Source organism: Poromitra crassiceps (genome assembly GCF_964638095.1).
Source record: "Poromitra crassiceps genome assembly, chromosome: 20".
Classification (NCBI taxonomy): domain Eukaryota; kingdom Metazoa; phylum Chordata; class Actinopteri; order Beryciformes; family Melamphaidae; genus Poromitra; species Poromitra crassiceps.
In genome coordinates, this window is record NC_139637.1 from 8,380,221 (window position 1) to 8,393,590 (window position 13,370).

The window sequence follows — 13,370 nt, forward strand, 5'->3', positions numbered from 1 at the left end:
TTAAAGGTCCCATTCCGTGCAAAAGCTGTTTTTACTTGTAAATGCATATATACTGCTGTCAGCCCTCCCTGTAATGAGTGGTCACAAGCTCAGAACTGCCACAGTTGGATTTGTCCCTATCCAGCTTCCCCCTGCAGTCTCCTCCAAGCCACACCCCCAAACGCTCTGTTTCCCAGACGGGGTATCGGGACGTCACGAGCTTCCTCACGCATACTGCGCGCGTCTCTCTCACACAAGCTACCTGCACCATTTTGTCTATAGCCACAAAATTAACACTTCTAGCTGGAGCGACGCCAACTGTACGTGATCCAGCAACTGCAGAGGTGCATTCGGTAAGTCTGGGCATTTTGAGATGTCCTCTTTAGCGTAGCGTTGCTATCGTTAGTTGTGGACACAACCTAGCGTGCTGGTCCACAGACGCTAATCTGATTGGCCGCTGGGAGCCTGGGGCGGGCTCTCCCTCAGCGGCCAATGGGAACTGTTAGTTCTGAATATATTATAGAAACAGACCATTCTTGGGACGCAACGAGATGAGGAAGGGACAACTCCGTCACAACAAACGGGGTTGCTATATTTTCGACAAATTAATCCAGAATCATGTTTTATGGACCAGAGACACACGTTTTTAAGAGGTTACAGCTGCACGAATTGGGACCTTTAAGGCTATAAGGGATGATAAAACATTGGTGGTTCAGAGTGCAGATAAGGGGGGTGCTATCGTGGTCCTCAACCGCGACTCATATGACAGGGAAATCCAAAAGCAACTCAACAACTCTAAGTTTTACAGAAAGTTCTGTCTTTAAGACACAGGTTCACAGTCTACTCAACCAGCTCCTTGAAAAGAAACTTATCACGAAACCTGAACACGCATTTATGAAAGTTGAGTATCCAATCACACCTGTATTTTACACCCTTCCTAAAATACATAAATCATTTGTGGACACACCCCCTGGACGCCCCATAATTGCTGCTATTGGTTCTGTCACTGAAAGAATCTCGGCCTTTGTGGATAATTCTCTTCAGCCCTTAGTGACAGCCCTCCCTTCATACACAAGGAGGAGGACACCCGTAGCACCCAGTGCATCTTGGATCTCATTGAGTGTGTACAGTGTGCTCACATCTAATTGGTAAATGGTAAATGGCCTGCATTTATATAACGCTTTTATCAAAGCGCTTTACATTTACATTTACATTTACATTACGTCATTTGGCAGACGCTTTTATCCAAAGCGACTTACAATAACACACTTTTTGTCAGCAATAGAGCAATCAACTATGGAGCACAGTCTATGACAACTACAAATCCTGAAGGAACAGTGGTACGAGTTTTAGTTTAGGATTTATTTTTTTATTTTTTTATTTTTTTAATAAAGAGAGAGAAAGAAGAGAGAGAAAGAAGTTAGATCAAGAAGGGCCCAGGTGGAGCCTGAAAAGGTGAGTCTTTAGTCTTTTCCGAAAGATCGGCAGTGATTCAGCAGTCCTGACCGAAGGTGGCAGCTCGTTCCACCATTGGGGTGCCAGGGAGGAGAAGAGTCGAGATCGGGATGAGCGACTTTTGAGCGCCCGTAGCGAAGGAGGAGCGAGGCGCCCTGCACTGGTGGAGGAGCGAAGGGAGCGTAAGGTGTTTCGGGTCTGTCCAACATCATACACCCTCGCCCAGTAGACCCAGCCGAGGCCGATTAAGACCCCGACCCGCGTCCCGGGAGCTTTACAATCAGTAGGTAGTCTACATTCACCCATTCATACACCGATGGCGGCAGGCTATCACGCAGGGTGCCTACACACCATCGGGAGCAATTTGGGGTTCAATATCTTGCCCAAGGACACTTCGACAAGCAGACTGGAGGAGGCGGGAATCAAACCACCGACCTCTTTGATCCAAAGCGATTAGTGGACAGCCCGCTCTACCTCCTGAGCTACAGCCCCCTAATTATTGTTTATATGGTGCTGATTTCTTTCTTCAGGTGTCAGGAGTGGCCATGGGGTCCAAGTAGCTGCGACACGCAACTCTAAATGGATTCTCCTTTAGAGTTGCGCACGGCTTGCCCTTCTCCGTGGAAGTCAGACCCAAAGCAAGCTCGGCTGGCTTCAAACATGCACGAATCACAAAGACAAAAGTACTCACACATAGCCACGGGTGTCTTCCCTCACTCCGGTCTGGCAACGATGTTTGTTACCTTTCAGTTTACGAGTACTATGCTTATTTGTGTAGCCGGAAACGGTATCTTTCCCTTTTCAGAGACTCTTCTTCTGGGGGCGTGGCGCTGCTGTGCAGTTGAAACGCGGCCACGCCCCCAGAAGAAGAGTGGAGAAATACATATTCACGGACTTAAAATGACTTTATTTAATAAAGTCAGTGGTGTGAGTGTGAGAGGAATTCAATCAATATACAATAACATTTGTGTGTTTAAAATTAGATATTCCACTGTTCAAGATACAATGCTTCAGCATGCGCTGGGACGCGTCATCAGTGATGTTAACTGGGGTCGTAAGGTGTTTCGGGTCTGTCCAACATCATACACCCTCGCCCAGTAGACCCAGCCGAGGCCGATTAAGACCCCGACCCGCGTCCCGGAAGCAGCCGCTCACGGATCAGCCTTCCTACTCTGTCTGCAGCGTTGCCCGAGGGAAGGGTTGATCATGCCCAATCCGCTGCAATAGAGCTAGTGCTACACCGCAGTATTGAGAGACCCTTCGGTGCATGGAGGGCTAAGGCTCTGTGGGTTAATCCAGGCCGCACTCCTCCGTCTCACCAGACCCTCCCAAAAGGCAATCCTACTATGCCGTACCATAGACAAAGAGGATGCCTCAGGACCTCAAGGGGGCCTGTGCGCTGCACGTCATTCGCCTGCGGCGAGCACCTCGCTCTAGCCTGAAGGACCCCAGGCTGCGCCGATCTTTACACAGCTTTTCAGGAGGCTAATCCGTAGCATTTGTGGATTTCTCCCTCACGAGAGAGCCAGGCTGGGGTGCTAAACCCATCCCGTACCGGGTGCCGTCTCTCCGGCCCGATTCAAACATGCAAAAAAGGCAAATTTTTCTTCGCGGCCGCGGCGTGGGCCCCCCTAAAAGCTTCGCCCCCTCTCGGCTGAGAGGGTCGCTCCGCCCCTGAGAAGCGCCACTCTAGACCATACCATTTCCAAGGTATGATGGCCTTTTGGCCTGATCTTGTTTTCCTTATGTACTTTAAGGGCTCCATCTTCCCGACGGCGGTAATTTTGCGTTAGCGCCCGTTTTGCGCTGGAATAGCGCCGCGCAAAGCCCTAATTGTGGGCGTGTCGGCCCGCTGCGCTTCACGTCATCTCCGCGCACATCTCCGTATAGGCGTGTTTATGCCCAAAAGTATTGTGGAGGTGTGGTAATGCCTGTGGCATGTGGTCTCCTACCTAAAGTAATCTAATGTTACACCACAGACCTGTATGGTCAGGAATTATGTAGCCTAATAAAACCATGACAAACGAATTCTCATTTTTAAATCAAGGTGTGTTTTTTCTGGAATGTAGGCTATAGTTGAAACTCAACGTGGCATTCCGAGGAGAGAAGAGTGTGTGCAGGCGCGAGCGGAGTGACATCCATGCCGTGAGTAAAGCAAGGACTTCCTGCACTGCACGGAGATGTAGAGACTGTCTGCGCTCAGCCGTACGTCTGCGTTTGCTCTAAGACCAGCTATTTCCTGACGTTAAAATTGAGAGCACCCAAGGCGATTTCTTATTTCTTATAGGTGTTATTGTAAGTTGCTTTGGATAAAAGCGTCTTCCAAATGACGTAATGTAATGTAATGTAATGTGATTTTTTTCTAACACATTGCGCTGTAACGCCTATTTTGGAACGGGCAACTCCCAAACCTCTCTTTGTGCTCGGCACATACCGACGGTATCTTCCCCACAGCGCTAAATGACACTTGTGCGAGACACATGATAGGGTAGAGGCCCACCGACACGCCCAGGCCACGCCTACACCTGTGTCATCACATCGCAAAACTGGACGGTGGAGGCAGACAATAGCTTAAGACGCTGGGAAGATAGCAATAAGAGGCGCGCAAACGCAGCGTAAAGGCAGCGCAAACGATAGTGCCGTACAATGATAGGGCCCTAAGGGTCTGATCTATATGTATTTTTACCCTGTATATATACTTGATGGTTATGTAAACATAATTTGTCTACTGTGTGTCTGTTGTTGTGCATCTGTGGCTTTTATGTAACTTTTATGTATCTTTTCTGGAGTCATGTGACTATCACTTGACGGGTGTATTTAAACATGGCGTCTTTGTTTTTGTTTTTTTAACAATTTTTATTGGTGAGGTACATGCATATGCACAGAGGTTCGAAATCTGTACAGGTCACCTTTTTTGTTATTTTTTTTCTTTTAAACATTTTTTAACAGCAAGCAGAATAAGCATAACATAAACTGACAAATGAAAAAGTAAAAAGAAAGACATACATCTATTAGATACATAACTAATAATACAAAACAGAAAACACACACACAGTCACACACACTCAAAAACAATATTCTGGTTCGGGTTCAGCAACAACAACAATATAAATAGTTAGTCAGCAGGAAGAACAGAGAGACTGTTAAAGTAAGAAATGAAGGGCTGCCACACTTTTTTTTGAATGTCTCATTGACCCCTCTGAGTGCAAACTTCATCTTTTCTAATCTGAGGAAGGAGATCATGTATTTTAGCCAGGTGGAGAAAGGAGGTGCTCTAGGTAGTTTCCAAGCTAATAGTATTCTCCGTCTGGCTAAAAGTGTGGCGAAAGCGTCCATGTCAGTCTCATTCGAATTAAGAGGGAGAAGCTCAGCTGACACTCCAAAAATAGCCAACAATGGGCAGGGCCGCACAGTAGTATTCAAGACTGTTGACAATGTGTCAAATATTAAAGACCAAAAGGGTTCGAGCCTTGGGCAGGACCAAAACATATGAGAAAGATGGGCTTGTGGATTGCCACAGCGGTCACAACTAGAGTCAGAGTCAGGGTAAATTTCAGCAAGTCTTGCTTTGCTGAAATGCACTCTATGAACCACCTTTAGTTGTATTAGACTGAGTGGCGCACAGGAGGAAGAGGAATTGACTCTGCTTAGTGCTCCATCCCACCAAACCTCTGACAGCTCCAGCCCCAATTCTCTCTCCCATTTGGATCTTGTCTTAGCAACATTGTCTTTAGTCAGGCCCATTGTAATTTGATAGATATCAGAGATCGACCCCTTTTGGTTTGGGGACAGATCAAAGAGCTTCTCCCACGATAATTCTTTGGGGGGTCGAGGAAATGAGTCAAACTGAGAGCGTACAAAATGGTGGATCTGATAATAATGAAACTGATTTGAGCGTGGTAGATCAAATTTAAGGCATAAAGAGTTAAAACTGGAAAAAGTGTCATCATATAGATCTTTGAAACAATTTACACCCAGTCTGTCCCAACGTCTAAAAGTTGAGTCCAAAAAAGGAATAAATAAATGGTTGTTACTAATAGGCCCTAAGACAGATGCTGAGCAGAGTTTAAAATGGCGGCGAAATTGTATCCAGATCTTTAAAGTAGACAGAACAACAGGATTTGAAGAGTACAGAGAGGGAGAGAGGGGGAGAGATGAGTATACCAGAGCTGCCAAAGAAGAAGAGCGACATGATTGTGCTTCTAAATCACACCAGTTAGTTTCAGGGGATTTGAGCCAAAAAATAAGTTTTTGGATATTTGCAGACCAATAATAATGCATGAAGTTCGGGAGTGCAACACCACCAGTCGTCCTAGGTCTTTGTAAGATGATTTTGCTAATTCTAGGAATTTTTCCTCCCCATATGAAAGTGGAAATTGCCTGGTCGACTGTGCGAAAAAATGACTTAGGTAAAAAAAGAGGGAGACATTGAAAAACATACAGAAATTTGGGCAGAATGTTCATCTTGACACATTGTACTTTTCCTGAGAGCGAGAGGGGCAAGCTGCTCCAACGCTGAAAGTCTGCTTTCATGTTAGCGATCAAAGGGGAAAAGTTAGCTTTGACAAGATAAGTTAGAGTGCGGGTAATCTTTATGCCTAAATACTTGAAACCAGATGGTGACAAACGAAAGGGGATTGAGGGTTGTTTGATTTGTAAGGCCGAGTTGTTTATTGGAAAACATTCGCTCTTATGAAAGTTCAGCTTATAGCCTGAGAAAGAGCCAAACTCTCTCAGAATAGACTCAACGTGAGGGATGGAGGCAACAGGGTCCGTCAAAAAAAGCAGAAGGTCATCAGCGTAAAGAGCAACCCTGTGTTCGACTCCATAGCGGGTGATACCATGAAAACGGTGGGAGGACTTGAGCGCTATCGAAAGGGGTTCGACCGCGACGGCGAACAATAATGCGGACAGGGGGCAACCCTGGCGTGTCCCTCTGGAGAGTGGAAAATAGGGAGAATGCATTGAGTTAGTGGTGACACTAGCTAAGGGGGCAGAATAAAGCAGCCTGATCCATGAAATAAATGTGTCACCGATCCCGAATTTCCGCAAGACGGTGAACAAGTATTCCCATTCTATGCGGTCAAACGCCTTCTCCGCATCCAGTGATATAACAACCTCTGGAGGCAGAGAAGGGTCTGAAGTATGGATAATGTTTAATAGTCTTCTAATATTAGAAAATGAATGGCGACCTTTAATGAAGCCAGTTTGGTCTTCAGAAATAATCTGAGGAAGAGTATTTTCAAGACGTCTGGCCATCACCTTAGCAAGGATTTTGGCCTCAGTATTAATTAACGAGATTGGGCGAAATGACCCACATTCTGTAGGATCTTTATCTTTTTTAAGTAAGAGGGAGATTGATGCTTGGGTGAGTGTAAGTGGCAGCAGCCCATTTCGCAAGGACTCATTAAACATTTCCATGATAAGTGGAGCAAGCTTACCACAGAACTTCTTATAAAACCCTGTTCCATACCCATCTGGGCCTGGCGCCTTACTAGTTTGCATAGCTTTGATAGCCTCTATGATCTCATCAATATCTAATGGCTTATCCAGCTCGTTAGCCAGCTCGAGGTCAATAGATGGGAATTCCAGGCCATTTAAGAAATTGTCCATACACCTTCTATTGGAAGGAGACTCAGATTTGTAGAGGGAAGAATAGAAAGACTCAAAGACTTTATTAACGTCTTGAGGTTTGGAGACCAGATTGTTAGAACTGTCCCTTATCTGAGGTATCAGTCGAGAGGCTCCTTGGCGTTTGAGCTGGTGTGCCAATAGCCGACTGTTCTTGTCTCCATATTCATATGATTGAGCCTGGGAGTGCTGTAACAGATGTTCTGCTTTCTTTGTGGATAAAAAGTTAAATTCAGCTTGTAAATCTAGTCTCTTTTTATATAGTCCGGGAGAAGGATTTATGGCATATTCAGAATCAAGCTGAAGAATATTGTTAGTAAGATCTTGTAGTCGTTTTTTCTGCGTTCTATTCAGATGGGATACATGGGAAATAATTTCACCACGCAGAACAACTTTCAAGGTCTCCCATAGCAGTGAGTGAGACACTGATTCAGCTCTATTGGTAAGTATGAAGGTATCAATAGAATTAGAGATTTTTTCACAGAAATCCTTGTCAGAAAGTAGTAAGGCGTCAAATTTCCAGAGAGAGCGATCTTTTCTATTTAAAGTAAAATAAATATCCATCTGTAAGGGTGCATGGTCTGAAATTACAATAGACAGATACTCAACTAAATGAACAGACTCAAAAAGAGCTCTGTCAATAAAGAAATAGTCTATTCGAGAAAAGGAATGATGCACATGTGAAAAGAAAGAAAATGCTTTTGATAAGGGGTTCCTTAGTCTCCACGGGTCCACACACCCATTCTCACTCATAAAAGATGTTAAAGACCTGGACATTTTAGAAAGTGTTGAGGATCCTGAGGCAGAACGGTCTAAACATGGATTCACAACACAATTCATATCACCACCAAAGATAAGCTGATGTGTGCAGGTTTGGGAGAGATGCAAGAGTCTTGTTCATAAATTCAACATCATCCCAGTTGGGAGCGTATACATTGACCAAAAGCACTGGGGTTTGGAATAAGGTGCCTGTCACGATTAAGTATCTTCCATTTGGATCAGCAATAATATTAGATGATGTAAACTGAGTTTTTTTGTTCACCAGTATTGCAACACCTCTTGCTCTTACATTAAAGTTGGAATGAAATACCTGGTTTACCCAAGGTTTGTGTAGTCTAATCTGATCAGCTTTCTTTAAATGAGTCTCTTGAAGGAGCATGAGGTCTGCTTTTAGGTTTTTTAAATGGGCAAAGATCCTAGAACGTTTGATTGGACCGTTCATTGACTTGACATTCCATGAAATCAATCTGACTGAATTGTCCCTCCCACTGCTAGAATAATTAAATGTAGATGTCATAATTTAAGCTATCATTACAGGGGCTGACAGCATACATGAAGTGTTGCAGAAAAAAAGTACCAAGGGCAGAACCCAATAATATAGAAAAAGAAACATTGACCTTTCCCAGATAAAACAGAAAAAAACAAACACAAAACATAGGAGGACAAAACACACAGCGACTCCAAAAACAAACAAAACAAAACAAAACAACAACAACAACAACAAAAAAAGGGGGGGGGGGGTCCTATGTTCACCCAGAAAAAAATGGGGAACTGCGGGTAATAGGCAATAGACCTAAACCACCGGTGCATCTCCTCTCTTCGACAGGGAAGGTGGCTCAATAAAAATAAAAATATGGCAATTCTTTCATAAAGTCAAATACCCATTGATATACCTTTGTGAGCTAATTGGTGAGCTATTATATAACAAAATTGTACACTGACCAAAGTATAGTTGCATTAGAAGGTTTATCATCTTTTCGTTTTTCTTCCCTTAAAACCACACACACACAAAAAGAAAAGCACTAAAGTCAGTTGACAGCCTGTATAGTGTAAAAAAAGAAAAAAGAAAAAAAGAATACCACACATGGCAATAAGCAGTAGCATAACACAGGTGACACATCGATCAGCAATTAATCCACCCAGAGAAAGAAAAATCAGTGATAGGTCGGAACATCAGCTCTATAAAAAAAAATAAAAAAAAATCCTTGTAGTCTTTTTTTTTCTTATATATATATCTATATAAAGATATAGCTGGTTTGTTGTGCCTATTGGCTGCCTGCGTGGTGTAAAAAAAGGGGGGAAAATACAACTGCAATTCTGCATGTTGCACAGTCATTTAAACCACATAGTAAGGTAGCTCTAATCAGTTCTTAACTCATTGAGTGCCAGCCACTTTTGGAGAACGGATGCGCCCAGTGCCAGAGTTTCAGAGCGTTTTCAGTGATTTCTCGAGGCCCACAGAATATTGTGTGATATTACTATGTAAACACCGAACACGCAAAAAGAACAAGGAGACTCTATTGTATCATCAGCAAAAAAAAGTTTATTGATACCATTTTCCGTTCTTTAGTTATCAGCCAGAGAAGATAGGTCAAAAACAGCAAAAACAGGCATTTCCATCTAGAAGCTGAGATATTCAGCCTTTTGTGAAATGAAGCATTTCAAGCACATTCACTGACTCTAGCTAATATTTTCTGATGTAGTGACGTGGTGTAGTTGTGTGCTGCCCTGCGTGCCCCACCCCCCTCTCCCCCCCTCAGCTGCAAACTCCTCCTCACACTAGTAACACACAGCCTCACGCACCCAGCGTCTATTTTCGGAGTGCTTTTTGTGCGCCGCCTCCCAGGCAGCGCGACACAAAAAAGCCACACCGGACTGCAGGGAAAGGTTTGGCTTTTCAGTGTCGGCTGCTGCTTTTCTAGCGGCTAATCGTGTGAAGAAACTATGCAGACAGACAGACAGAGGCAGAGGAGCTCAGTTGTGTGCGCGGATTGACTGCTGTTGGCAGGCACCGTCAGCTCCAGACAGAGCAATCTACATGTCTCTGGGCTGCAGCATGAGCGGTTTCTCTTTGATCACGGGGCTTTTTCAGGCTGTATTCCGGACATTTCTCTAATCTGGAGAGCACTGTCGCCACCTGATGAGTCCGTAAAATAGGTTATACAGCTTCAATAGCTACAATATTTGTACAGGACATACATAAGGCTTTGATCCACGTCCCACCATCAAAAAAGGCAATTGACGACAGCTATCGTCTTTGGCACTCTACGTTACTAATTACTTTGACGACAGGCGTCGTTATTGGCACTCAATGAGTTAATGAAAAGTCAAAATGATAGTTTACACGTTTTTTTTTTTTTTTTTTTTTTTTTTAAGTAGCACTAGATGTTGTATATCCTCATTCTCAAAAAAGGGGGGGGGGTCTTAGTGCTTGTTCCATACCTAGCTCAGTTCACTTCAAATCTCACATTAGAGATGTAGGCTATCAGTCATACAGGTACATCGTCTCCTCCGCTTCTGGTGTATGATGTTAGTATGTAGACTATTTATAGATCATTCACCCCAATGGCCAGTGTAAAAAGCCTGAGCCTCAACAGGGGTATCAAAGAGATAAACCTTGTTATCCAAGAATACTCGGAGCCGAGCGGGATGTAGCAGGCTGAAACGAATATTCTTCTTATAGAGGCTGGCTTTAACATCGTTGAAGGCTGCGCGTCTTTTTGCAAGGCTTGCGCTGAGGTCGGGGAAGAGCAGAAACGTATGGCCTCGGAAAGCCATGCCTTGGCGTCTTTTTGTCATGACCCACTCTTTGTGCTGGTAATGATGGAACCGAACGATAAAGGCTCTTGGTCCTCTGTTACTCCCTCTGTCCTCGGTCGCTCTGCCCAGCCTGTGCGCCCTGTCCAGTGAGAGTGGGGGGGTGAAGGATTCAGCACCAAACACCTCGGTAAACAAAGTGACCATAAATTTCACAGGGTCTGGTCCTTCCAACTTTTCAGGGATTCCCACAACCCTCACGTTAGAGCGGCGAGCACTGTTTTCCAGTTCATCCACTTTGTCTACGAGTTTATCATTTTGCAATTGCAATGCTTTGTAACAGGACTCGAGATGAACGAGCTGGTCACTGTGGCCGGAGAGTGAAGCTTCCATTTCGGTAATACGCTGGTTTTGATCATGGATGGTTGACTTGATGGATTCCAGAGTGTTGTTAATCGGGGTTATGGCGGTGTCCAGCAGAGTTGAAACTGTAGAGACGGTGTCTTTGTGGATCGCCGCATGCAGATTCTCTAGGTCAGTGGGAAGTGGTGAATGTACGGCTTCATCAGTGCTGGTTTGGTTTAGCGTGGTCTCGGTTGAACGCTCAGTTAGCAGGCCACTATTAGCTTCCTCCGCGCCAGCCTGGTGGGGGCCGTCAGTCGGCTTGACTTTCGGTGGTTTTTTAGGACCCATAGTCGCACCTCCGCGCAGAAATCGCTTAAAGTGTCCACACAGAGAGCGCAGCTCACTTTGCGCGCTCTGCTCGTCCGCTATATATTTTGCCCCAGATCTACTGTCTTCGTTATCATGGGTAGTAAATAACGACATAAATATACAAAGGAATATGTTTGGGATAACTGTTAATGGCTACCTTCGACGTTATAAAATGCAATTGCATCATATTAAGTCTGTTCTCCTCCCGTTTTCCCAGTGCGTGCTTTTGTAGAGAGAAGGCGAGTCCTAGCTCTCTACTTGTTGCTCCGCAGGCAACGAGCCCCTAGAAGCCGCTCCCCCTCTCCCACTGCTCTTTCTCTCTTTTCACACTTCCAAAAGGGCAATCAACAACGTAAATAAACATTATTTCACTTTGAAATTGGTTTTATTTGACGAATGTCCGGTTTGGGAGTTCCTGTCTGCCCTGATCTGATCTGTTCTGCTTGACAGAGTCGCTCACGGGCGCAGATGGCCGCGCAGGAAAATAGAAATCCAGGCTGAGTTGCGTGGCATGAGCGTCCGCTGAGCTGAGCGTGAGCTCCGCGGTGCGCGCAATTCGGTGTGGACTGACAGATCTGTTAACTCATTCTCTGCCAGGGTCATTTCGTGTGCTCCCAGTGCCAGGATTTTGAGCATATTTCCTGATCTTCCAGGACCCACAGAATATTCTGTGCTAGGAATAAAATTACACAACATATCTCACAATAAAGCAGAGACTCTCTTCTTACCCCTTGTAAAAAACTGAAACTCTACCATGTTTCCTTGTTTAGTTACAAGCAGTGGAAGTTAGCTTGTTTTCACTAAAAATGCCCTCCTTGGAAGAGAAATTGGAGAAAAAGTGTTTTTTTAGTGAAGGACACCGTTTCAAGCAGAACTCTCTTTTGAGCCTTTTATTTTTTGCCTCAGTGACACATCAGACATATACAGTATTTGTTTTCCCCAAAAAATAAATAAAAAATAAGAGAATGTATTTGAGGGAGCTGTGTCGGTCCATCCCGCCCAGTGAGCGGCTACAGAGAGAGAGAGAGAGTCTGGCCCCTGGGGTTTCTTGACAGATGAGGCTTGGCCGCAGCCTCCTTGCTACAGTATTGTCAGTAAAATGGAAGAACCTCAGAATAAGTTGGAACCTATTTCGAGACATGGTCTTTCCGAAATAGGTGGTGTAGGACTACACACAGGACTGGGACTAGGACTGGACTGCGCCTCCAACGACTCAGAGTCTGAAAACACAAAATATCAAAGTATGATAAATATGTGCACAAAATCAAATAAATAATTTACTTTTACAGTTGCCATGTGGATTTTTAGCTTAGCTTGATAAAAGCATAAACAAATGGAACCAAATGAACCCTTATGTGGTCACACTCACACACTCTCTCTCTCACACACACACACACACACACACACACAGGAATAACGAGTGCTGTAACGTTACCTGCTGTCACGTTACCTCTCATAACTAACGTTAGCACAGAAGATCACACAATAGCTACGTTAGTGCTGTAAACTTTGAAATGTTTATGTGACACTTGTAGCCTTGACGCAACGTAGCCACTACCACTAGCCATCTCACAGGCAGCTGCAGGCTGCCTGTAACGTATCGATCACAATAAAACAGTACATACCTTCTGCACAACGTTGCACAACACAGAGCTAGTCGAGTCGCTAAGTTTACACAGACGGCTGTGTGTGATCATTTCATCTCAAACGCGATACAAAAAATAGGCTACTTCTTACCAGCAGTGGCACCATCGTCATCGCTCTCTCGAAGTGGCACCCATTCCTCCTCCTCCGATTCATCTGTGTCAGACGGATCAGAACGCTGTGAACCGAGCCTTTGTCGCCCTGGCGCTCCGTCGTGGAGCAACAACAAAAGAAACGCTGGCGTCTTCCTCGCCATCGTCGCCATCCGAGAACTCTGGGTCGGACTCTGTTTCGACCACAGGCTCCATCTGGACCCTGGGCAGGGGCACGGGACGACGAAGCCCCATGGTCTCTTCGATTGTCCGCTGGCGTGGACCGGGGTGCGTGCTGGAACTGGGCCCAGGGGAATC

General features: G+C 44.9%; 1 protein-coding gene across 1 annotated transcript in view; it reads right to left on the bottom strand.

Moving 5' to 3' along the window:
• Positions 1–13,074, bottom strand: part of LOC310794825 (NLR family CARD domain-containing protein 3-like) — a gene marked incomplete at both ends in the record, with an annotated part of 55,064 nt that extends 41,990 nt beyond the window's left edge. Inside the window, one exon of the mRNA XM_083656879.1 lies at positions 13,054–13,074. Within this exon, the coding sequence (XP_083513005.1) occupies positions 13,054–13,074 (21 nt within the window). The remainder of the gene's footprint in view (positions 1–13,053) is intronic.
• Between the last annotated feature and the right edge of the window lie 296 nt (positions 13,075–13,370).